The following is a 27,037-nucleotide window of genomic DNA, read 5'->3' as shown; positions in this document are numbered from 1 at the left end:
TAGTACGGGTGACCCCTGGCAGCAGGTGCTTTCCTCGCTCAACAAATAAGTGTCGTAATACAGAGATGGAATTATAATTTACGAAAAGGATCCAGATAAATCCTTTGAAAATTTTCGTTAAAAGACAAATTCAAGGTCGGGCGGAACAAAAATAAAATATGTGTATTATGGAATATAAGATACAGGTATCACGTATTCCACGTCATTAAATTATTATCGCAGATATATAGTATAGTATCCAGTTTCAGGAAGCATGACGTATGAACCATCCATAATGAACCATATTTGAGGGGACTTCTGCGGCTTTCCAGTGAATAAAAATAAACCTAGAGCATGTCACGCATCTCTCTTCCTCCAGGCTCAACAAACTGGTACGAGAAACAGCACCACAAGACAGCTAGACTACAAAATTATCACAAGATTGCAAGTGATGCAATAAATGAAATATTATGAGCCATTCGTCACAACATTTCTTAAAACAAATATCGCAAATTAATCAGAAGTAGCCTGTTTAGTACTAGTCGTAGGCCCTCTTATCAAATAGATAATTGTTAACTTTATAGTAAGCCTTTTCTTTAATACGTTTCTTAAATTTATTAAAAGGCAGAGATAAAAGAGCCTCTGGGATTTAATTAAAGAAAAGTATCCCATTTCCCAAAAAAAGAACTACTAACTTTAGATAGTCTAATACGCGAAAATTGCAGCCTGCGTTCGTACCGAGTATTAACATTATGTGTATATTCTGTTCTAGTAAACTATATTGATAATTCACCGGCAGTCCGGCCTAATGTCACCTCCAAGTTGCACGAAGTGCGCAACTTATACAATATACTCTGGAGCGTCAGGGACGATCTAAGTTTAGCTTTCATTACGATATTAGATCCTCTAACAGCGGAACTATTTAAACACGTATAAAATCTTCTAACTTTGCTATTTGCACACTACTTTAGATTATACGTTAAACTGAAAAACTTACATTTCTATGAACAGAGATGAATGTCTATTTTTGCGTATTCATTCCACACGTTTCCATTCTTAGTGGGAAATTTATTTTGTTAATGTCAGAGTTCGACCGAATAAAGACAGAAAGCCAAGCCAAGTTTTGGTATTCAATTTTTTAATTGATGTCTTTAGTTAAGACAGGACAATGCCTTCCAGGTCAGCTAGTCTGACTCTTTAATGAAATTGCTACATGGTTTTATATTCATACACTCTACTAGGCCAGTACAATTAAGCTTACACGAATTTTATGGGATTTGGCAACATTATTAGCAACATAAGCAACAAAGCGCTAAGCAATACTCAATACAGCTTACGACCAATTCTAACTTGTACCATAAAAGTGAATTTACTGCGTTCCGTGCGATTGTTGCAATCTACCATTTCGGGGTGCGCTCATTCGAGGTTCGTTAACTCTGTTGTACGACTGCGTTGTACTTAGTTCATGATTCCACTTGAAAAGCCACCTCTAAAAGTTGCAGCTAACAATAAGCTGCTATAACATTACGGCTAACAAAGGTGAGATGCTCGTTAGATTGAGTTTCTATTTAGAACAATGTACGTTATTTACTTTTAATTGAATTCGAGTGTGCAAAGTTTCACCATAAACTTATTCAGAGTCCATCTCTTACTATATTACAATATCATATAATGCAAAAAAAATATTCAGCTTGAAAGCGTCACAAATATCGCGTCACTCACGTTCAATTAAACAAAACTCTAATAAGTCAGTAAGGATAAATTAACAAATAAAAAATAAACATTACAAAAGCAATAACTAACCTTAATATATATATAATAACTAAAATATATTATTAAAAGGAGTCCCTTAAGGTACGGTTCCGAAGATACTGGCAACGTTCCCCCTTTGAATAGCTAGACTAATTCTTTGTCCGAGGTAGCTGCCAGCTCTTCGGTCTCCTGTGATGTCGACTAACCTTTTTTTCTATTTCCTTTAAAAGTTTTATAGCGCTAGGACCCCACGGACTAAGCTCTGTTGTCGGTTCCATGTAGATGGGAAAGGGGCTGTGTCTGAGTAGGTAGCATTCCATACCTGCACCCTGCCCATCTTCTATGGAATCAAACTCATACCGTCCGGTCTTTTGCACTTTCAGTCGGCTCAAGTAGACTTGACACGTTGACGGTGGCAAGGGACCGGCGTATGATATTGTTGTCTCGAGAAGCACTGCAAGCCTGCACTTTTTTGGCATGCACCACGCACTTTGCGTAATGTCCTTGCTTTTCGAGATCACTGCCACAGGGCCTTTTTTTGTTTGATTAGTTGTAACGTTTAAACCATAAGTGTTGTACATATCATTCAACAATATAACACTTATAGGGCTTTGTACCTCTTTAAGTTTCACATTTAACTAGCGTGTTTTGTTCCCTAAAATATCCCAGAAAGCTGGCATAAGTCTTATCTACCATTGCTGCCACTTTTTCAGATTTCCTGAAGGTATTGTAAAATAGTGTGCAAAGTGAATAAATTTAAATTGAAACTACAGATTTTGTGTCCAATTTGTGTAAGGTTTTTATCTTCTAACAGGACACATTCATTTTTTAGATTTAGAAAATTGTAATGTCACAAGAAAACACATGCATCATAGAAATAAAATCAATCTTTGCGCCGGATATCGCGAATTCGAACATCATATCCTGTGTACACCAACGACTTCCGGTTACACGGCTGACTTCCGTTACCTAACGGAATTCTGTGAAGCCTGTGTGTTCCGCTCTTGCCAATGTCCGGTTTTAATATATTGTAAATATCAGGTTATTAAGCTAAAATATATTGTGTATATATTTTCTGTAAAGTATATACACATACTTATATCTTATAGAACGGTGCGTGGGTAAGTAACCAAAATTTATAATAATAATTTAACTGTACGTTAAATCACCGATTTATTTTACTCTCATAAAAGCGCAATATTCAAAGTTTATAAATTTCAGGTTTAAATTAATGAAAAGTAAAAGGACTAATGCAAAATTGAAATTAGTTCAAATTCTGCTACCAAAATCAACTTAGCCTGATCCCTAGATCGAAATTTGATTATGATAACTAAATAAAGATCTATTCTTACTGAATCTATGTTCTATGTTTGGGCTCTAGACAAAGCGACTGCGTTTGAAATAATGTCGTATATTGTTAAAATTTTATCATTGTTTAATTTACACTTACAGACACCCTTTCTTTTACATAAATGTTTCCTTCAACAATTACTTCTATTATTCTAAGGATACCAGGCTTTTTCACTGATTTTATAACTCCGCTGTCTGTTTATAATTATTTAAAGTCAATTTTTGGTAGAACAGACAATACAAATAACACAATTTGTCTAAATTAATCGCTTGAATCGAGGCCCAATGCTGACTAGACACGATCCCTTGCAAGGTGTGATTAATCTGTAACGTTTACCCTAACCTAACCTTCGGCTCACATTTACTTATATTATTACTTTACTGTAATTAATGAATCTATGTTTACTTAAAATTTCTAAGCAAAACAGATAAAAAGTCAGTAATTCAGCCGGCAAAACGATATATTAGAAATGATTAATATATTATTGACGCGCTCTTATAGTCTAATAGATATACCCCTTCTTATATAAAAGGAGTTTGGATAAAATCTCATTGCAAAGCTTCGTATAATATAAACATTTAGCGGGAACATTCGCAGGGCTTCTCCTTCACCAGTTTCTAATTAACGGCAGTCAATACCAGAACGCCTTACGAACGAGAGAGGCAATTACGCGGCAATTAATATTGCAATAACCCTGTTTTCGTAACATGACACCTAATTTGTAATAAACGAAACAATATATTGAAACGTATTATTCCTAATGAATAGAATCGTTTGGAGAATATTTTAAGATCGTTACCTGATAAACGTCGTCGTATATATTACATACAATAAAAATAGCCTGTATTTGAATACTACAAGGAATACATAAGTTTATGTTATTATATTTAATATTAGTACACGACCTCCGACGGAGTGAAGGCCCCCGCAAATTTTTATAATCGTCTCTCACCTTCGCAACTATTTTCCAATCGTTTCTCGGTATTTATTTTGTTTCATCTTCAAAGAGTTCATAGAGAGAGAGGCGGATGACGACGGTTTTTTCTTCCCACTGGGCCATTCCAAGTCATCACAAACGTGGGCAATGTGACCGGCCCATCTCCGCTTTAACTTTTGTAAAGCTTGTATAAAGGCTCCATATTTCCGTTTTTTACTTTGTCTCTATTTCCAACCGAAGAAAAGAACGCTCCATAGATAGCCCTTTGGCATATTCCAATCTTCTTTATTCACGCCTTATTAAAAACCTTTGCTTGGCTTCCAAATAATAACCATCGAAGTATGTATGTAGTTATGACTGTTCTTGTTATACTCTAGTCAAAATCGGATTTCAGAACTTGTTTTAATGCCCAAATTTTGTTCCATGCAAGGTTTATTCTTCGTATTGTTTCATCCACATGTCGGCGATGAATAATTTTTGCTTCCCTAGGTATATATATTTCGGGACATATTTTAGATCATATATTAAATACAAGCGTAAAATCTGAAACTCCCTGTTACTAACTTAACCTTAGAAATAACAGATTATATTTAAGTGCTATCTGCCAAACCACTCGGGAGAATAATGCTACGATGATGAGACCATGGAAAAACATGGAGTTTTCTTACTGCTTTGGTTTCTAGTTTGTAACTGGCTACATATTGATGCAACTAATCTTGGTACTGAAGTATTGTGTAGACAGGTGATACATTTTATATAAGCCTCTACTGTGCACTTAAGAACTTCCACGACACAGTACAGAAAGCTTTGCGTCCCAAACTTTTAAGTGTCTTCTGAATTTCATGTCAAGATTTTCTTGTATTACCTACAGCTCATAACGTCCCTTGTGAACATCGTTTTAATAGTATCATTATTTATTAAAAGGTATATGTTCCAGTCCAACTGCTAATATTTTTTTATTTATACCCTAGTTAGTAGCCATGAAATCGAGTTCAGTACAGTGATTGTTTGCTTTAAGAGAAGTTTCAAAACTCCCTTACACTCACATGTAAGTTATTTACATAATAATATATTCCATCAAGAACTTCTTCCTACAATACTTTACGTTGGAAAATATTCAGAAATTGTTAAGTTTCCACTTAATACTCGTGTGAATATGTTATTCTTGCGAATATTAATGCTGGATTTTACGAAACGTGGAAATGGTAATAAAATAACTTAATTATATTTTTTCAAATGTTAATGTTCTCACTATTAAGATTATTTTATACAAGGTGTATAATAACTAGTCTGGCCATAAGTTCTGTTACAAATGAAAATGCATTTTTTTCAACATTTTCAATATTTTAAATTTGAAACACGTGTATAATTTTAAAAACTTTAGATTTTACGCCATTTCACATATTTTTTCGTATTGATTATAAAATTACATCATGATTAATGCGGTGTTAAAGAAAAAAGGATTGCAGTGATCACAAGGCCATCGCCTTGCATAAAGTAGGTATGGAGCTTTCGACCATATTCCAGACACTTCAAAAGCTTAGTATCAGCCGTATGTTCGTATATCGTATCTACTATCAACAGATACTATAACACTTCGTTTGTCGAAGACAAGAAAAAATCGGCGGCCGCATGCTGTTAGAACTACAAAGGCTGTTATGCTGTTAAAGGCAGAATTCGTCGAAACCCCAATAGGAGGCAAAAAACAAAAGGAAAAGCACAGGAATATCCTCTTTACCGATGAAAAAATTATCACGATTGAAGAATACTACAATAAGCTAAATGATAAAGTGTACGTCATCATCCTGCGTCAGTGATGGTTCCGTGGGGCGTGTCTTATCTAGGAGTCACAAAACTGCATTTTTGTGAAAAAGGAGTGAAAAATTCAGCAAAAGCTTCAAGATACAGTCTGGGATCATGTAGTGAAACCTCTCAGCAATACACTTTTTAAAAATAAATCTTGGACTATCCACACCTGGTGCGGGTTCTTGGTCACAAGGTACGACCTACCCAAGCCTGGCTTGAAACCAACGTTCCGGACTAGCCCAGACCTCAAGCCTTTAGACGTCAAATTTAGGAAACAGTTCGTAAATAGATTCGTGGTTGAAAAGATTAAAGGCCTGTATAACATCCAAAGGTGGCCATTTTGAATAGAATATTGTTTTGTTTTTTGCTGAGATTTCAATAAATTTAAATAATATTACATTATTAACATTTGTAACAGAACTAATGGCTGGACTAGGTATATATGAACGTGAGAAATATTACTATTTAATGTTGTACATAGCGCATTATGTTTAACAAATACTTTTCAAAATCAGTTGATAATAACGAATATGTCAAGCTTCACCATAACACATAAAGTAAAAATATAGATTTCAAATATGTACACACAAACATAAAACACAAAAGTTAGCAGATATTTCGTATAAATATATTTTTAATAAAACACAACAAGCTTTGTGGGGCGAGCCCACTTAATGAGGTTACCTCGGCTAATGAAAATAAAAGCAACGCTATGCCTTTATAATATTATACTCGTAGTTACAGAGTTCTATCAGTTTACTGAGCTTTATAAAAATAGGACCCTGTCACGTTTAATGCATCTCTAGTGGAAACGATGTTTATGAAAATATTATTATTATGTATATATAATACATGCTTTGATTAAACACGTTGTATTCACAGTAAATTGAATATCTTTTTAATCACAGTATTCCCAGTTTAAAATAAGTCGTCCATTATTTTAAAAAATACTAAGTCTATTGGAACAATATTTCTAAATATAACATGATAAGTACTCATATCACGTTAATCCGTCAAAAGCAGATCTGAAGAAGGGTTTTTAGAATCATCAAAATAATCGCGCTGGGTACCGGATGGGCCATTTTTCCCGCAGAGTGTGTCTGGCTTTGACGTAATATGCTTATGGAGTGGTTCGCGTTTATCATGTTTTTTGAAACCTTCTTACCTCGTTTTTACCTCGTTTTGGTTTTTTGTTGCTTTTACTCTTTTATTTACGTACTTTTTATTGTTTTTAATAACTTGTATTCTTGTTAACTTGATTTTTTTATTAGAAATTGTAGGATAACCCTTTGTTCACAGTATGCGTACAATGGCAGTCTAAATCCGAACAGAATTTCGTGCCTATCCAGTTCAGTAATTCGCGAAGTTTAAAAGTTTATCATCCCCAAATGCCTCGAAAACTATGCTTTAGGGACGTCACCTCCGATAAAAGTTTTATGGCGTGGAAGAAAGGGGTTCGACTATCAAGAAAATACAGCCGAACTTTTTGTATTAACTTTCCTTTTATTTATATTTTATTTTACGTTACCTCGAAGTGTTGTGCTCAATTTACCGTACATAAGTTATGGGTCTCCTATGTTCCCTCTAAATTGTGGATAGTAAAACTAATAATTTGTAAAAGTTTTATTTACAGTTTTACTTTCAGCTCAGGATACATACGACACACGACACTAATTTATGTTGTCGGTCGTCGCTAGCTGTGCTTTGGTGAACCCTGAACAATATTGTTAAACAATTTATGTCCACTCGATATATTATTTGAGTCATATAGATGCAAAGGCAGCATCATCCAATTTTATCATGATAGCAACTTTAAATGCAGTCTGTCAGTTTAAAATCAGCTTAATTGGTTGACTTATTTAGTTTATAGCAAATCAAGCAATATACCGTACAAAATGACTTTTAAAATTTTAGGTTTGTAGCAAAAACAGCATTATCCACTTGAGTAATGCCAAAGACAGCAACGTCCGATTCAGCCAATCAGGTGTCTGTGTTTGGCCACCATGACACTTTATTTAGTATGGCGATTGCTGTTTTGTTGTTCTTGGTGTGATGTTTATTTTTATATTATTAAACAGGATTAGGTATACTGTTCCCAATAAAAGGTGAAAAACAACACGATGGAGTTTTTTACTACCCCATGTGACAAAAATCTAGTAGAAAAAAGCAAGCTGACCCCGATAAATGGAAGAGAAATGAGGCTAAAAAAATGATGTAAGTTATAGTGTGATTCAACGTTTTTGATCCTAATAATGTTTTTTAAATGACACAAAAAGGAAGAGCTTCTTAATTCGATTTGTGTTTTTAGTGTAATATTGTTGTGATGTCTTTCTGATGATTTTAAAATAAAAGAAAAATAACTGTATTCAGAAAATCTATTTTTGAAATCAGTCTAAAAATTCCCCTGGGTGGGCTTCTTTTAAATATATCTAAATCGGTTCAGTGTTTTTTAGAAAAATCAACAAACACCAAAAATAAGGAAATTTGGCTCTAGTATTGTATTTTTTTAACATGGCTTTTACACATTAAAAAAAACACTTTTTAGTGTAGTTTAGTCGATACCAACTCCGGGGAAATAAATACACATAACACAAATTTCTCTACAGCTGTGATACTTTTCACATTCAACACTTTTTGTCTTCAGTCACCGTGACCACGCACGCTGTAAAGCATGCGAAACGTCGGAAAAATTTAAATTTAAAATTATGATAAGTTTATAATAATAATACATAGCTTCAATCCGTTTAAAAAGTGTTTTCTTAAATTTGGCTCTTGCAATTATTGAAGTAGTTTGTTACTAATTTCGTTGTAGTTTTGTTATTATTGTTGACACCTGATATTTTTTTGTAATTAAGCTGAGCTGTGTGAATCTAATTTGATTAGAGGAATATAATGTAGGTACTACAAATGGAATTGCAGTGGATACTGTAGAATTTTATTTATATTATTTAATTTAATTGAATTTAGGTATTCTGCGAAGACTCTACCAAAAAGGTTGCTATGTCAGCACAAGAAAGGTTTTGGCTGTATAGCACTAACTTTGTCTGATTTAAAGCGATTTTTGATAATATTTATGCAGACCCAAACAAGCATAAACAGGATGCGTATATTTTAAAACATTGCACACCTTGCAAGGTATCGCATCGCCGTCCTACTACATCAAAATATGCAAATAAAAATTTTCAAACAAAATTTTACATTTATAGCAAAATTCTAAAAAAGAAGTGAGAGTGTGTCAACGATATTTTTTAACAGTATTACAAATCAGAAAGTACAGAGTTCAATATGTAATGAAAGAATATTATAAGAGAAGCTATTATCAATTTTATCAACACGATACCATGCCAAGAACCACATTACTGTAGAGGAAATACTAAAAGGTTGTATTTGCCGTCAGAATTATCAATAAATAAGTTACACATAGAATATAATTTGAAAGTTGATGATGACCTGAAAGTGAAGAAGTCTTATTTCAGGCATGTATTCAATACAAAATATGACCTTTCATTTGGAACTCCGCGTACCGACGTTTGTGCAACTTGTATAAAATTCAACGAACAAATGAAAAGTGAGCAAGACACTAGTAAAAAAAATATTTAATGGTAGCCCAAAGGCTACACAATGAATGTCTTCTCGTATGACTGTCAAAAAAAATCTTAACCTACTAAAAGTGCCCGATTAGGTGGCATATTACATAAGAAATGTGTATTTATACAATTTTACGATAGTAGAGGGATCTTCAAAAAGCAAATTGCTTCCTGAAAATGTGTTCGCTTACTGTTGGGCCGAAAATGTGTACCCCAAGGCTGCAAATGAAATTGCATCAGCCCTTTATCACAGGCTTAAAAACTCAGACCTGTCATCTATAGAAACAGTAAGACTTGTCGCAGATGGATGCGCAGGTCAAAATAAAAATACTATCATGTTGGGAATGTTGTCGAAATGGCTGACTGAAGCTCCGCAAAACGTCAAGAAAGTTGAGCTTGTTTTTCCTGTTGTCGGACATGCATATATACCACCTGACAGGGTCTTTGCCCAAATTGAAAAACAAGTGAGAAAACAGGGTAGCGGTCCTGAATTTTAAATTTAATTAATTAAATTTAAATAATTTCGAAATTTAGTACCGTTACCGCCTTGGGAACTGACTTTGAAGTATTCGATTGGAAAACAGCTTCACAGGAAGTCTTCAAGCCTGTCGGTAGTTGGCATTTTCGATTCAAGCTCTGCAAACGTTACGTTTTAAAACGTTCTAAAAGGCCTGGACGCGTTAAGATTGAAGGTCATCTATACTACAAAACAGATGATGGAGTTTTGAAAAACGTTTGTCAAAAGAATAAAACTACATCCATGATAAATCCAAGAAAGATTAATGCTTCCAATAAAATAACGGATAGTAAGAAAAAAAATTTATTAACATTGCTTAGAAGCCATTGGGGAAATGATTGGCAGCAAAATGGTCATTCTTTGTAGCGTTACTAGAAAGTAACAACCAACATGAAGATGAAGAAAATGAAGACAAAGAGTGTAATTTAGAGTGTGAAGAATATCAGGAAGTGGATGATTTGCATGTTTAATAACATCATTTTAATCAATTTAATTATAGGTAGCTACATAGGTACGCCAAATAAATAAAAATAATTTATAATTATAGTAGTTTTATTTCATTCCTTCCTATGCCTCTTCTCAATATATTATGTGGGTTTCAAGACATAAATTCCGTCCATTATTCTGAGTACTAACCCAGAAAGTAGTCATTATAATAAATCTCCTTTACTGTGCCAATATGTATTTTCTTTCGTGCCCAATGAAAGATCCACTGATTTTTAATTTAGAATAATGATTTAAGTTTATAATGTGATTTATCGGTATGATATCCCTTAAATACAGTAAACTCCTGACGTAGACACCTGTGGTATGTACTCTACACCAAAAGTATCAAGATTATTCAGTCTAATTATGATGTAAAATCTATGGTTGCAAATGCAGCAACATCCTAGAGATTTGGCTGCAAAGGTAGCAATATCTACGAGTTAGGGGCAGAAACAGAAACATCCAAACCAACCTTCTAGTTTTTAGACAGAATATGATATTACTGTAAAATCGTAAATTTTGCTTTTAATAATCACATGATTCTCTAAATTTGTATGTTAAAAATAGCATCATATATAGTTATATTACTGCTTTAAAACTAAAAATTTGTTTACTGCCATTTTGTTAAAACTGGATGTTGCTACCTTTGCTTCTATATGACTCATTTAGCTGTTGAAGTAACGGAATAAAATACATTTGAACCTGAAGCTAATTACCCAATTAGCATGAATTTTAAATACTTTGCAATACTATTACTTCAAGAAACCTTCAATGGGAGAAAAAAGGGATAGAAATAAACGGTCAGTATCTAAGCAACTTGAGATTCGCCGACGATATAGTTATTTCCTTAAACAGTGCCACAAGACATGCTTAACGAATTGGTTTGCGCAAGTAAAAGCATTGGTCTAGAAATGAACACCTCCAAAACTAAAGTTATGACTAACAGCAAAGAACGACCAGTTTTTGTCAATGCCACGTCTCTTGAATATGCGCAGAACTACATATACCTGGTAAGCAAATATCGTTTAGCCAAAATCGACATGTGGATGAAACAAACAGACGAGTAAACCTAGCATGGAACAAATATTGGACATTAAAAGAAGTTCTGGAATCCGACCTTAGTTTAACTATAAAAAGAACAGTCATTGAGACATGCATACTTCCATGTCTGTCATATCGATGCCAAACGTGGATTTTTAATAAGGCGTTAATAAATAAGATTGGAGTATGCCAATCGATCGATTCTTCAATTGAAACAAAAAGACAAGATATAAAACGATGTGATAAGTAGAAAAATAAAAGACGACAAAAAAGTTAAAATGGAAATGCGCCGGTCACATTGGCCGCATTTGTGATGGCAGATGGGTCAAAAAGAACCTTAAATGGAATGGCCCAGTGGCAAGAAAAAAGAGAGGATAGCCACCAAAAGCTTGGGAAGACGAAATAAAAAGGTTAGCGGGAAAAACAAAAAGTGAAAGAATTAGGAGTAGGCCTTCATTCCGTCGGAGGTCGAGTACTAGTATAAACATATCAGACATGGACTTAGACTATATGTACTCGAATAAAGGCTATTATTAGGTCACATATGAAATTGGCGTTTTGTATGGGACGAACAAAAAGTCGAATATTTTTAAATATAATATATTTAATTAACCAAAGTATGAACCATTGTTTTCTATGCACTTTTGCCATCTCATAGGTAGTTCATTGATCCCTTTATTAAAAAAGCCAGTCGGACGGGACTCAACAAAATCTGTGAAGGCGATTTGGACTGCCCCATCAGAGTTAAATTTTTTCCCTTGCAAGAAGTTGTCCAAATTACGAAAAAAATGGTAATCTGTTGGAGCAAGGTCCGGGGAGTACGGAGGATATTTTAGACATTCCAATTGAAGCTCCTCTAATTTGGTAGCCGTCTGTTGTGCAGTGTGTGGTCTAGCGTAGTCGTGAAGTAGCAGTGGCGTGGAGCGATTGACCAGCCTAGGTTGTTTAGCCGCTAGCTTTTCCATCATGGTTTGCAATTGCTGACATTAGACATCGGCCGTAATAGTCTGGTCAGATTTGAGAAAACTGCAATGAACAATACCGGCACTAGTCCACCAAACGCTTACAAGTAACTTTTTTGGGGTTAATTTTCGCTTGGGGCAGGATTTGGCTGGCTGGCCAGGATCCAACCATTACGCTGAGAGCTTCCGATTATCATTAAGAATCCCTTTTTCATCACAGGTAATGATTCGGTTTAAAATACCTTCATTATTGTGCCGGTTCAGTAATGTAATGCAGCAGTCGACGCGCGTTTGCCGGTTTGCTTTAGTCAATTCGTGAGGTACCCACCTTTCAAGCTTTTCAATCTTCCCAATTTGCTTCAAGTGAATTAAAACAGTTTTATCACTAACACCGCAGCCTGCAGCTAACTCGGACGTGGTTTGCGATGGATCCGCTTCCACAATAGCCTTCAATACTTCATTCAAAAAACAGAAGAAAATTAACAAATGAATGACGGACATCGAAGCACAAATACATGAGTAAATAGCTGTACAAATTTGAATTTGAAATTCCTAACCAAAGAAGAGGTATTTGAGGTCAAAGTCAAAGTACGACAAAACGCCAATTTCATATGTAAGGACCTAATATTAATATTTTATTATTTTTATTTATTTACTATTACTTTATTGCAACATGTGAATGTTCACATCGTGGCAATAAACAAAAATATAAAAAAACAAACAGTGATAAATGGTTTTTAGTTGGTGAGCTAGAACTATGTTCTTCACTTAACTGTAACAACTGTATCACGTATCGGATATTACTCAAAAGAGTTTCGTTCAAACAAACGGTCAGAACTACAGTTCAAAATGCATTCACCAGCCTGAAAGCTGCTTAACTACGTTTATATACCGAATTGAAGCAACAATAAAACCGATGTATTAATATACGTATTTTTGTATGTTTGAAAAAAAAGGTTTATATGTGTTTAATAGCGGGTATACTAGTTGCCTACGCACTTATAGGAAGTATTAGTTAATGCTTAATATATGGGTATTCAAACATATGTGTTCAGACAAGCATAATCGGAACGTCACCTTTCAGACTAGCTAGAGCTGCTACCTGTACCTAAATGGCTTGTGTGGCTTTGTTCATCAGCCGAGAGAATCCATCATTTCCATTTATTTATTCGTATAGAGGATTTAAAATAGACATAAATAAATTAATTAACATTTTATATAATTAATCTTTTAAATAATGGGAGGCCACTCAATAGTAGTTTCACAACACTTTTTAGTGCATTTTGTAACAAAATATTGTAAGCGTTTGATAGGCCCATGAAAGAGCAAGAATAATAATATTCGTTAAATGTTTCTATCAAAACTAACTACGTATAAATCGTAAACCGTAAACATAGGGTGTGGTCCTGAAAAACATCTCTCGCTTCATTCACTTTCATGACATTCATGCTCGACGGTTATGGGTATTTTTAACTTGTCCGTTCTCTGGTACCTCCTGGATTTGCTCCAGGTATGTACGACAAGGCCTACCCAATACACATCCACGGTTGAAGTAGGCTTATATATTTGGACATATGAAAAAGTAGCAGAGTACATTTTACTTTGATACACCCTTAAACCGATAAGGACAAAGACAAGATTTAACTCTAACTGCAAATACCTACACTACTACTACAAAATTTAAAACATATTATTCATGGAAATAGTGAATCTAAATTTAATTTATAACCCAATAACTAGGTCGCGGTGACGTGCAATTTAGAACTAGAATCGATTACCTCCGGTTAGTAACGGTTTATCTTCTTTGGACATGTTATGTCTTCTATTTCAGAAAAGCTACTGTCTTATCTTTATGAATTATATATTTTTTTCAGGTCAATATAGCTTAAACTAAAGGAAGCACCTTAATTAACGTTGTAGTCGTATACACCCTAATCAATAAAATACGTAATATATATAGTAATGACTTGGTACCGTACCTTCGTAAGTGTATTTATTATATTCTTACTTGTCTGTTATCTGTCAGTGGTTATGCTTATTCCAGACAACACTCAAACTGCTATTTCCCAAATGCACACTTTGTAGTTCGTAGAAATATCAGTCTGTGTAATCGCTTTAAAATGTTAGATTTGCTTGTTTAAACAATGTCTTAAACATCGTAAATGCAAATTTCAGTTTTCATTAGACAACCGGAAGCCTACCGTGAACTCTTATTGCAAGCCTATTGACAAGCTACAACTGAGATGCATCGCTTATTCATACCATGACGTCGAAAACCTTAGTGTAAATCAGATTTCGTTCATTCAATTTGTATGAAAATTTGAAACATGACCTCCCGACTGAACCAAAATTTGACGGTCGGTTCGCCTTCAAACTATGACAGTATAAACGATTCTAAAAAAGTTTCTTTTTGTTCAACTTTTTTCTATCGACGTGTCCAAATGATAATTTAAAACAAATAAAATTCAATATTTTAATTGAAATACTTCATACAGTAAAAATAATATACACATAGTATTGTCAAAACAACAACAATTTTTACATTATGGATATGGAAGAGTTCTATTTTGGGATAATTATGAATTAAGGCATTGCAATGATAAATAATTAAAAAAAATCGACAGACATAAGAAACACCCCAATCCCAAAGCAATCCCTCTCTACCCACTGCGAAAATGTCGAGTTTATAATTTGCTATAGATCAACGGCAGCGGAAGGTTTCAGTATACACATTTAATAATATTTTATAACAAAAACAATAAAACATTATTCCTTATTTCATCGGATCTCCTTTTTGCCAACATGTCTCTCAATTCAGCGAAAATTTGTCGGAAACGTTTACGTTTAAAATATGTCAAAAGAATAGGTTTTTATTACATAATAATATATATATTAAAATCACAATAAGTGATGGATGAATTATTTAAAATAATTTTGTTATTTATTCTTGTAGACACGTCTGTCAAAGCAGTTAAATTTCAAAAGTTAAATTAATTTAATTAAATTGAATTTAAAGTCAAGTTTCCCATGGATTATCATTTTTATGCTTGTTACCAACTATGGCCATACCTACATATATCAAAAAACATTTTAACTCTTAATGCTAGCAATTCCTAGTTGTCTAGGCATGCTTAAACGCTTAACCGGAAAAGCAGCTTTGGTTTCCAGCTGACTTCTCTCTCACAGTATACAACTCAGATGTTAAAACTACGACTAATAGTGCATCGAGCACCAGGGGTCGGTTTAATTTAATTGTCACCACGTAACTACAGTATTGATTAATATTAAATATAATTGTTTGCGTTGATATTGTTTTAAATAACAAATGGAGGAAATTAATGCAGATTCCTTAAAACTATTTGAGGTCTTTTGTATATTTAATACATAACCTTCCTCTTTTATCTTTACAATACAGTTACAGGAAAACTATTTTTAGCCCACTAGCCTTCCCTTGTGACTGCTTCACGAATGTAGTGGGGACAAATTACTTATTGTTTTTATTTTTATTTTAGCGAATAATATTTCAATAAATATAATTTTCGAAAATCAAGACAACCCGTTGAAAATGAATATTTAGCTGTAAATTTTAGTTCTGAATAATAAATGTACATACGTTTTATACGTATATTGCTTGTGTATATTGGATGTTTTTCTACGTACCTATTATATTCATCGCGCGTAATTCACTATTAAAATACCACTAAATTGTCGCTTTGACTTTGCAACCATTTTTTAAATCGTAATAGTTTTAATGGCATTACAAATATTAAAAAAGTTATTAAGTACACAAGTAGTGTGCATCAATGGAACCATATTAATTAACCAATCAATCCTATTGCAAACATAACTTTACCAACAAAATAAATAATACTACTAGTGAGTTAATAAACATTAGTGAAATTAATTTAGAGTATGAAATTGAAAAGCATTGCGGTGCCATGGTTCAATGGGCAGTTGATTTGTCCCTGAATGTTGCATGAAAATTAGCAAACGCTTTCTTCATCTAAAACTGATTGAACTATAAATATCTCGGTAAACAACGAACACCACAAGCAGTCAACATGAAGTTGATCGTAGCAATAGGTTTGCTCTGCCTTGTGGCGGTGTACGCCAGAGAACTAGATGATGACCAAAAAGACTTGGTAACAGCCGCCAGCGGAAAATCCCATAAGCATGAAGAAGGAGGTGGCAAGGAGCATCACTCTCATCATCATCATGAACACGGAGAAAAGGGACACAAGGGCCACAAAGGACACCATCACCACCATAAAGGAGAACATGGTGATCACGGAAAACACCACCACGCTGGGCATCATCACGAGCATGGCGGTGGTCACAAAAAACACTGGGATGAACATGACCATCACGGTCATCATCACGAACATGGACATCATCATAAAGGCGAAAAACATGGACATAAAAAACATCATGACAAGGGAGAGAAAACAGATGGTTACCACAAAAAATACCACAAGGACAGCTACCATAAGGATCATCACTTCTACGATGACCACCACCATGAAGGAAAGCACCACAAGCATGGAAAACATCACGGCCATCACGAAAAGCATGGAGGAGACCACAAAAAGGGAGGTCATCATGAAAGTGGACATCATGACCACCATCATGGCAAACATGGTCATCATGACAAGCATCATTACGATGAAGATCACCACGGTCACAAGGGACACCATGGACACGAAGAGCATCATCACCATCACCATGACCACGGCAAGAAAGGTGGACACCAGGACCATAAGGAATGGGGCTTCCATCATGGCAAACATTAAACGCTTCTGTGATATTAATGATAAGAAATGTTGTTAAACGCAAAATGACAAAATATGTTCAAACAAGATAATCATAATCAATATTCATTGATTATGACATATATCTTCAAAAATATCAGAAGATGTTTTGTCCCTTTGTGGCGTTCTAGTTGATACGGGTTTTGATACTTTTATAAAATAATTTGTTAATATAAAATAAATAATTACATTTACCTCATTCTTTTTTATTCATTTCGTAATTGCCCCAAAGTTAAAATATTTATTTTGAGCGAATGTATTTGTTTGCCGGATACAGGGAGTTATAGACAGTTTAGGTGTTCATACGTATAATATCTATTAGTAAAACAATTATATTATTACTTATTATTAATTACTTTCTGTTAAAATGTGTTTAGATTAAACGATTGCAACATAAGACTTGAGAGCAAAAAGCATGTAGTTTATATAAATAAGGAATTTAGAAAATGAGTATTAATTATATTCACCAATTTTTAGTAGTACTATTACGGACCGCACTCCTTAAGATGAGGACATTTACTTATTAACGTGTGGTTGAATTGGGAAGACTTACAAGTCATTAATTTAGTGTAATTCAACATTAACAGTGGACTGTTAATGTTGGAGAGTGTTTCACTACTGTCAGGCGCGATTTACCAAATGACTTAATGTAGATTTTAAATATACAATTGACATGTAATCGAGCTCCAAGACGATCGGGAGCCGCCAAGGTAGTGGCGTCTAGTTTCGGAGGCCCAAGCTCACTTAGAGTACCTCTATAATAAAGATAGCATATGAGTTGTGTGTATTTTACCAACTTACCTGGTGATCAGTCTGCTGTACGTGACATGTCTTCTAATTTACAATATTTTTATAGAACGGTAGTTTCCTTACTTATTTCACTCAATCGCGAGCAGGTTAATCATTTTTTTTTTATTTTTGCAATAAAAAATCACAAATAAAATAAAAAAATACATGGGAGGCAACCGAATCGAAGGCTTTATCGATAACAAACGATCTCTTCCAGGCAACCCTAGTAAGGAAAAACACTAAAAAAAGAAATAATTTGATGAGTAAAGTGAAATAAGTGCATAACAGTTGTTATATAAAAAAATATAGAACCTTAATCTAAATTCTAAAGTAATACAAAAAAAATATTGATAAAAGAAACTAAAATTCATTTAATAAAATAAATCTCAGAAAGACAAATCAGGTCCCTTGAAAAATCGATAATCGATAAATTAAAATAAATATCAATTTAAATTGGTCAGCACTGTAATTTAAAGTTGATAGAACTCTCTACGGCTCTAAGTGTTTATCATGTACAGAACTGTCCTTTGTTTTTTTTTTTTATTCTTTGGACAATGAAGACGTTTATTCAAAGTTTTGCGTGTTTAAAGATTCGAAATAAAAATTAGTGAATAGTTGTAAGGAAATAATAAATCACGAAGTTTGATGCAAAGACTTAGTTAGAGTCCCCTTCTCTTTCTGGTTATTAATCTCTTGTAAACTCAAGGGGAGTTTCAAAATATCAAAAGTAGACTGTTAAAACACATGCTATCTCCGCTTTTCAAACGTAATATACATCTATAACATGCTTCATACGCAATCCTTTTCAGAATCAATTTAATAATCAATATAAGATGTAAATAGGGACTATATCGTTTTATATTATGTATCATCAATTATATCCATGTATTTAGATTTCATCATACAATCATAACATTTTTAATACACTAATTATGGAAGCCTTGCTTGCGTTTTTTGTAAATTAGTTAAATACTAGTATTTGATTTATCATATTTCACACATCTATAAATGATACGATAAATCGTTAAAAGTAGACACTTTTAAACCGTTTACTCACCGATTGAGGCCGATAAGAACAGTATTAAAACACTAAGTGTTGTGTACATTACATATATGCACTAAAGAAAGAAGCCAATATAATATAAGTATTTCATGCGTACTTAATATTATACTGCTCCAGTCAGTAAAGATAGACCGCTATATGATTTTGTGAAGGTAAAGACAGCCAACAAATTTTGTAAGTCCACTTCAGCCAGTTTTAAGGACCCTTACGAGTCGCTCTAGGTCTTGTTCCCGGACCAACCGGGAACAACAAAGGAATCGCTGAGGCGTAACTACCATCGCTGGTCTCCGACATACGTCTTAAACGTCAAAGTGAAATTTTTATACTTTGTATTTAAAGAAACCTAACATGAAACAAAACCTTTCGCATGTAGTAACCTATAGTAGTAAAATCAGTCCACTGTTTTAGCTCTAACAATGAAAAATGTGCCTGGCATTGTCAATTAAATTGACAAACCATTTGTACATCGACACAATCGAATATAAAAGACTAAATTTCAGCGATCAAATCATACCAGCTACGACCATGAAGTGGGTTGTAGCTATCGGTTTCATCGGCCTCGTCGCGGTGTACGCCAGAGAACTAGATGACGATTCGAAGGATCTTGTAGCAGCTGCCAGTGGAAAGGGACATCATCATGAAGAAGGAGGTGGCAAGGAGCACCATGCCCATCACCACCATGAACACGGGGAAAAAGGACACAAAGGGCACAAAGGGGATCATCATCACCACAAGGGAGAGCATGGTAATCATGGCAAACATCACCATGCTGGACATCACCATGAACATGGAGGTGGACATAAAAAACATTGGGACGAACACGATCATCACGGCCACCATCACAAACATGGGCATCATCACAAAGGCGCTAAACACGGTCACCACGAACATCATGATAAGGGAGATAAAACGGATGGATACCACAAGAAATACCATAAAGATACATTCCACAAGGACCATCATTTCTATGACGACCATCACGACGAAGGCAAGCACCATAAGCATGGCAAACATCATGGTCATCATGAAAAGCATGACGGTGAACACAAAAAGGGTGGTCACCATAAGCACGGTCATCACGAAGAACACTATGGGAAAAAAGGTCACCACGATAAGCATCATTATGATGAAGATCATCATGGTCATACGGGCCATCATGGTCATGAGGAGCATCATCATGATCATCATGACCATGGTAAAAAGGGTGGTCACGAAGACCATAAGCAGTGGGGTTTCCACCATGGAAAACATTAATCATCTTACTTTACTAAAGATTACATCTATAAATAATTGTTCATGCTTAATTTAATGTTGCCAGTTAGAGGTAGCAGTCGTTCTTATTGAGCCTCGTCACTTTAGTATTAAGAAATGTTTCTCTAAAGTTTATTAGGCATTTTGTTATGTATATTTGTTATTGTTGTTTATAAAACTATTTTTAAAAATCCTCGTTTTTACTGTTATCCCCGTTTACATATAAAATACATATTTCTCCGTGATACGCTATTATAAGCAATGCTGCTTCGAAAACGTATCGGTATTACTTGCGAAATCGTAACCTTGACCATAACGTGAACGTAACGGTGAATGAACCGTTTCATTTATTATGCAAACAAGTTAACTATTTCGAAAACAGAAAACTAACTAATATATTTTAATGCCAACTCATGAAACCAACTTAAGCTGCCTAACAGTATTGTACCCGGGGTCTCGCAATTAATACTATAATTGTGTAGCAAGAAAACTTAAAGTCTCTAGTCTCAACTTTTAATCCATTAAAATTATTTTATTCCGTGTGGGCAACAATTTGCCACAACGTTACCATCGCCGTACTTTGTCATTCATTCATCTACATACCTTTACAACGAGTCGTAAAACAACGCTGAACATAAAGCGTTTGATTAAATTCTGCAATATAGCAAATGCCAATTTTTCTTTGTTCTCTAAATACCTATACACTGAAGCGACATTGTCTTTGAGAAATAAAAATATTAAGAGATTGTTCCCTCTAAGGTAATCCAATCTAACTCTTTACCGTAACTTAATAAAATTAGTAAAGGGCTTACAGTTATTTTCATGCTTTTTTACTATGTTTTTTATTAGGTACGAATTTTCTTTTTCTAATTACAAAAAGTAGATTTGACTGTATTTCTATATTATGCAAAGTTCTGCAAATTTCAAGTATATTTAAATGGTTATAAAAAAGCATATTTTTATACGCTTTTTAAATTCACATTGTTTAGATTAATTATTATTTTTTAGCGGTAAAATCAATCACTGTGTAAATATAATGTCCAACCAAAATCCGAAGTTTAATACCAGTCGTTTAACCTATCAAACGGTTAATACTAGTTTTTGTGTTAAAAATGTGTTACAAGTAGAATTTGGTGTAAGAGACACAGCAATACCTTTGCATTAGTAAAATTAATATTAAATATCAAAATAAAATATACATTTCAATGTGATACCGCAAAACTGTACTAATTAGTTATTACACCGTTAAAAGCAAAATATAATTACCTGCTAACTGATATTAAATTATTAACCACTATTAATATTTTATATTTATTCTTAGCTTAGTTTCAAATGATTCAAAACAGCAATATATATTTTGAGAAGTTATTAGACCCGACCTGGACCTTCAGACAGACATAAAGTCCCGTAGCATGTGGTTTATGACAATTTTTTTACTATCGAAAATAATATTTAGATTTGTAAAGTTAATTTACATTCTATGCTTTCTTCATATTTTATTACAATTAATGGGTCTAAGTTTCAACCAAACATCGTTTTCTATGGTACGGCCAATATCTTTATCAACCAAGCGTAGTTCAGTTGGTGTCATGTTACAGACATCAATATGAAAATTATTGACAATCACACCGGACACAGCAGCAATAATTTTCATCCCCAAATCTGCACCTGTAAAGTTAAGACAAATATAATTTTAATATGTTTACTACCTTCTTTAAAACTTTAGTTCCAACAGTGTTAAAAAAGATCCATTATCTGAGTTTACTCGCTGTGTGAAATCGGTGACCTTCATTTGAGTAATGTTGCTAGCTCAATTGTCTTTTGTAATTCTTATCTTATTCTAATCTTCTTATCTTATATATCTTATTTCATAATAGGCTGATGTTTACTCATTAGCTAAGTTTACTCAACTTACCAACACAATTCCGAGGTCCCAGCCCAAAGGGCATAAATGCGGCAACATTGTCTTTGTTTTCGAACCTTTCTGGCTTGAAAGATAAGGCATCAGTAAAGTTATTCTCGTCTCTATGAATTGCTGAAATTGGTACGGTTATAGTAACCCCCCTGTCTACAAGGAAGTCGCCGTCAGTGAATGTGTACATTTTAATACATTTACGTGAAATCACAGAGTATGGTGGATGAAGTCTTAATGTTTCTTTAATGGCTAATTCCAACAGTTTATTATTACTCCTCACTCTCTCCTGTACCTCGACATTTCTAGCTAGTTCATATAACAGTGAGGTTAGAACATTATGGCAAGGTAAATACCCCTCCGTCATAAACAAACCCAGTACAGAGAATGTATAATTATCGTCGGCGTCCTTTTTCTTTGATTTCGTGTTTATTTTCTCCTCAGATACCATTTCCCTTTTTTTAATATCTTTGTAAAGCTTCGTATCACACATGACGCTTATATACTTATGATATAGTTGCGAAATGGCCGTATTTATACCTAAAATTACATGTACCGATGGGAAGATATTCTTCAAATACCACTTTATTTTATCTTGAAATGAGCGCTGTCCAGACTGCTTTCGCAAACATGTTATAATAGATCCTTCAATATTATTGCCGATGAGTAAATCTTTAAAAACAATATCCAATAACTCCGACAATAACTGTTGAACGTTCGTATCTCCATTGATTCCGGACAAACAGACATGTAAGTCGTCTTGGATCTCGCTATTCATGTTCTTCAACAATGTTTCCAATTCCTTTCGCAACAGAGTCCACTTTTCACCCTCCGAATAAAACAAATTGTTTCGTAAACAAACATCTCTGGATTTGTCCAGCCCGAGGCCTCGGCAATGGAAATTCGAGAAATCCGATGATAGAATTTTCCTTACTGCATCTGGATCCTTTACAATCAAATCTGGGATCCTGCTTTTGATACAGCCCACGAATTTGTCTTCGGGATATTGGTTGTAGAGTTGTTGAACTTCGTTAGTTGTATTTCTCAAGCCAAGAACTCGATGATAGTCGCTTCCGAAAAGCGGTATTGCAGATTTATACGGCACATGGCGTATATACCAGTAACTAAAGAACTTGGTCACATAGTCAAATATTAGTGCTATTATTAGCACTAAAAGTATGAACAAGTTTAAAATAATACTTTCGAATATCATTGCGTTCGAACTGGTCTGTATTTCGATGGGAACTGAGTTATGTTGCGACTTCAGTAGGTCACAGTACCGGTGCAGAGGCTGCAGCCTCTTCGATACATTATAGAAACCATTTTAGAGTGGCCGTTCCCATATAGGGGATTATGAATCTTACTTGGTTACGAAAGGAGGTAAAATCGCATACCAGATTCATTAGCGAGAGTAAATGCCATTGAACTTCACTCCTATGTCTTTAAATGTATTCAATTTCACTTAATTATTATTTAATTTCTGTGTTCTGAAGTCAGTGTTTTACTTGGCTACAGTGTGCTACTACTACTACACAATACCGAAGTAAATATGTAAATTACATTTTATCAATTTATATCGTTTTTCTATGATAATTCATTCTGAAAACAATATATAATATTAAATACCATCAGCATTTTAACTTAACGTGTAAATAATACATTTAATATATTTAATCTTGTAAGCCAAGTTATAAAAATTTGCTTTAGTTCCATCTGCAACCGTATTTTAAAGTTTGTTCATAATCAGCTAAAAGATTTTACTTGAAACATAAGCTTTACCTATTTTACCTAGATGGCAGGCTTCGAAAAATTCTCGTATCGGCAGCCAAGACACATAAGTCGCAATTTCATTTGTCCTTTCTTAACAAAGTGACATCTGTGGGTATCTATTCACACTAACTACGTGCATACAATGCACAACTGCTAAAAGTTACATGTTTTCTTAACGTTTTTATAGATGGCTTTTATGAAACATGTAGACCTTGGATTAGACATATTATTCGGTTTATTTGTCTACGGCTTAAATATGATGAATATCCCTTGATTGTAGTAATATAATAAGCTTAAGAATTTGTTGAATGAAGTATTTAATATGTTCAATATGGTTTTAAATGACCTATTTATGTTTGTCTAGTTCTGGTTAATGGTTTGTGTTTATAATAATAGCATATGACTGTTTGCGCAAAAATATTTGCGAATTATAAAAATATAGCAAGAACATTTTTGTAACAACCAAATCCTCCTAGGTTCGATTAGGTGACTTACTTATATCACACTTTACTTGAAAGTATTTTTCCTCTCTAAATTATTAAATACATGTACGATCAATATTTTCTAATCAAGGTACATCTGCAGAGAATGAATCAATCATGTCTAATACATTTTGACATCGTTAATTATCCAATATTAATTACTGCTCGTTATCTGTGCGCCAGAATAATACATTTTGGTTTAGATAAAATATTATCCATGTGACTAAAGTGAGGTGTGTTGTCATTTTCTGTGTGAAATCAGAATAAAAGCATTTATGCTCTAGTAGGCCTAGACCCAAAGACACTGTGACTATTCGAATTTTATTTCAAAGCAAGGTATGTTTTTTGACAATAGACATGTTGGTGAAAAGAAACCTTTACCAACAATAATAAAGATAGTGATAATAATATCCATCGCAGCACGATATTTCTAACAAAAAACCAATCACACACGTTTAGTTTACGACAGTAAGAATGCTCTATGATTTCCATTTGCGGACTTAATCAATATCTAGATCGATTTCGTCCAACAAAAGATCTATAGATCACTGATCGATCTCTTACTGCGAACATGAAAGTCGTCTCCTTGAGCGTATTATTGATTTTAAATCGAGCGTGGAGTTCTATGTTAAAGGGTTTCCCAATGGTTAAAAACAGGTTACAAAAACAACTAAAATTTTAATTATTTTTTTTATTGCTAATAACACATTAAGTAATGATTAATGAATCTATACCGTCTTAATCTTACACTATTCTATTTTTGATAAGCTGTGCTAACCAAAAGTATCGACCACTACTATTAGATAAATTTTTAACTGACTGTTTTCCAATGACGAAATGACAAACACATGATATTTCTCCACTGATGGTACCTACAGTTTAATGAGACAGAAACCGTAGATCACAAACGAACGGTCCTGTCAAATTGAACCATTATGTCAATCTGATAACGTGATTGACACAGGTTTTAATCTCGTGACAACTTTCAACCGGTCCACGAGGATTGTGAGTTTTTTTTTTACGTGATAAGTTAATGTACTATACTTACATTCAAAGTATCAATCGTATGAAAAAATATATTTCATGTTGTACTTTGGTACGTAAACTATGAATTTATGTTTATTACTTCTTCACCAACGCTTCGGTAGTTCAAAAGAACAAAAACTTTTTTTTCATCTATCATAACTACAAAACTAAAAGTGTAAATAAATAATAAATTTTCACAGAAAGTAGAATACCGTAATCCGGTTTGGGCCATAATTTAATCAACGCGAAGGACAATACGGCCAAATGACTCAAAGGATAAAAAAACACCTTCGCATGACCTTGCGACGTGGGTCCCGTTATTCGAGAACTTTTTGCCTCCTAAACCTCAGGGCGCTACTATTCCTCTGATCTTGTGAACCGCAAAGGGATCCCAGTGAAGGCTTCTAAGGGAACCCTGTACACTGTTTTGCTCGCGTTTACTTTCTCTCAACAAAACAGATTGCGCCACTAAATAACCAAAATGAGAGATTTTTTTGCTTATTATTTAGTTGAGTTTATTTCAAGTCACTTAAATAATTGGAACTACATTAGGATGATCTTGGAGTATCTGTAATATATTTTGCACCTTATGATAGTATTAAAAATGAGCAAAATGTATATATACACTCCTTTAGAACGACGCAGGACGCTATGGAGACGACAGTTTTGACTATAAATAAGTGTTGTATTGTATTCAATAGGACGCAACAGGCCGCCACTGCTACCGTGCACATCGTCGGCAAAACAAAAGAATTTCCAATCTTTATTCAGCATCTTCGAATTTATCCCGTCGACGCTCAGAACGTTAGATTTTACTACGGGCCTTTACTTATAAGAAAAACCGTTGGAGTTATTGATAATGACTGTATTATTTCAATAAGTTCAACGATTAGGTGTTTATGTTATGCTTCAAATATAATTATTTGACCTGGACCGAGAGTTAATCTTGAAAGCATTGACCTCTTCGGTGTAAAATTGCTTTTAAAAATGGCTTCCATTTAACGATTATTACACAGACCCATATTGCGCAGTTTAGTCATAACTTACTAAATGGTAGGTTTATGGTCTCCGATCCGAATCTAAAATTGGATTTTACGAAGCTTGAGATTGGTTCCCGACCGATAAACAATACGAATTCTGTTCAATTTATTAATATTCGGATCTTAAACTTTTATTTTTATTTAAACCGACCTCCGACTTAGTCTATATTGTATTAAGTTAAAAAAATGGATAAGATGCATCGGGTAGTGTCAATATTATCAATATTACCAGAATATATCAATTTAATATATCACGAGAATTACTAAAAGTAGCCCTAAATGAGGATGTTAGCCGTGTTTAAACACTCCTATGTCTCGTAAAAGCACGTAAACTATCGATCCTACGCCGGCTCTCGCGGTACTCCAGCCTTGTCGGACATATCCGTTTCATCGGCCCGTGAGATTTATGTGTCTATGCATTGTTCACACATGTCACATTATTCTGGCTCTGTGATCGAATATATAAAAAAAACTGATT

The 27,037-nt window shown here is 34.0% G+C and overlaps 3 protein-coding genes across 3 annotated transcripts; 2 read left to right on the top strand and 1 right to left on the bottom strand.

Annotated features, from left to right (window-relative positions):
• Window positions 1-16,479: 16,479 nt before the first annotated feature.
• On the top strand, window positions 16,480-17,208 carry LOC123708777 (histidine-rich glycoprotein-like). Its single transcript, XM_045659653.1, has one exon. It carries the CDS (start codon window positions 16,480-16,482, stop codon window positions 17,206-17,208), a length of 729 nt encoding a protein of 242 aa, XP_045515609.1.
• A 2,395-nt stretch (window positions 17,209-19,603) lies between these two features.
• Window positions 19,604-20,332, top strand: LOC123708950 (histidine-rich glycoprotein-like). The gene has a single exon (XM_045659989.1). The coding sequence runs from the start codon at window positions 19,604-19,606 to the stop codon at window positions 20,330-20,332; it is 729 nt and encodes a 242-aa protein (XP_045515945.1).
• A 1,363-nt stretch (window positions 20,333-21,695) lies between these two features.
• On the bottom strand, window positions 21,696-23,461 carry LOC123708568 (probable cytochrome P450 6d5). Its single transcript, XM_045659342.1, has 2 exons — window positions 22,245-23,461; window positions 21,696-21,997 (listed from the first exon to the last, which is right to left on the bottom strand). Exons 1-2 carry the CDS (start codon window positions 23,452-23,454, stop codon window positions 21,819-21,821), a joined length of 1,389 nt encoding a protein of 462 aa, XP_045515298.1. The 5' UTR covers window positions 23,455-23,461; the 3' UTR covers window positions 21,696-21,818.
• Window positions 23,462-27,037: the final 3,576 nt, after the last annotated feature.

Source organism: Pieris brassicae, chromosome 4 (assembly GCF_905147105.1).
Source record: "Pieris brassicae chromosome 4, ilPieBrab1.1, whole genome shotgun sequence".
NCBI classification, from domain to species: Eukaryota; Metazoa; Arthropoda; class Insecta; order Lepidoptera; family Pieridae; genus Pieris; species Pieris brassicae.
This window is presented reverse-complemented; position numbering and strand designations above follow the sequence as displayed.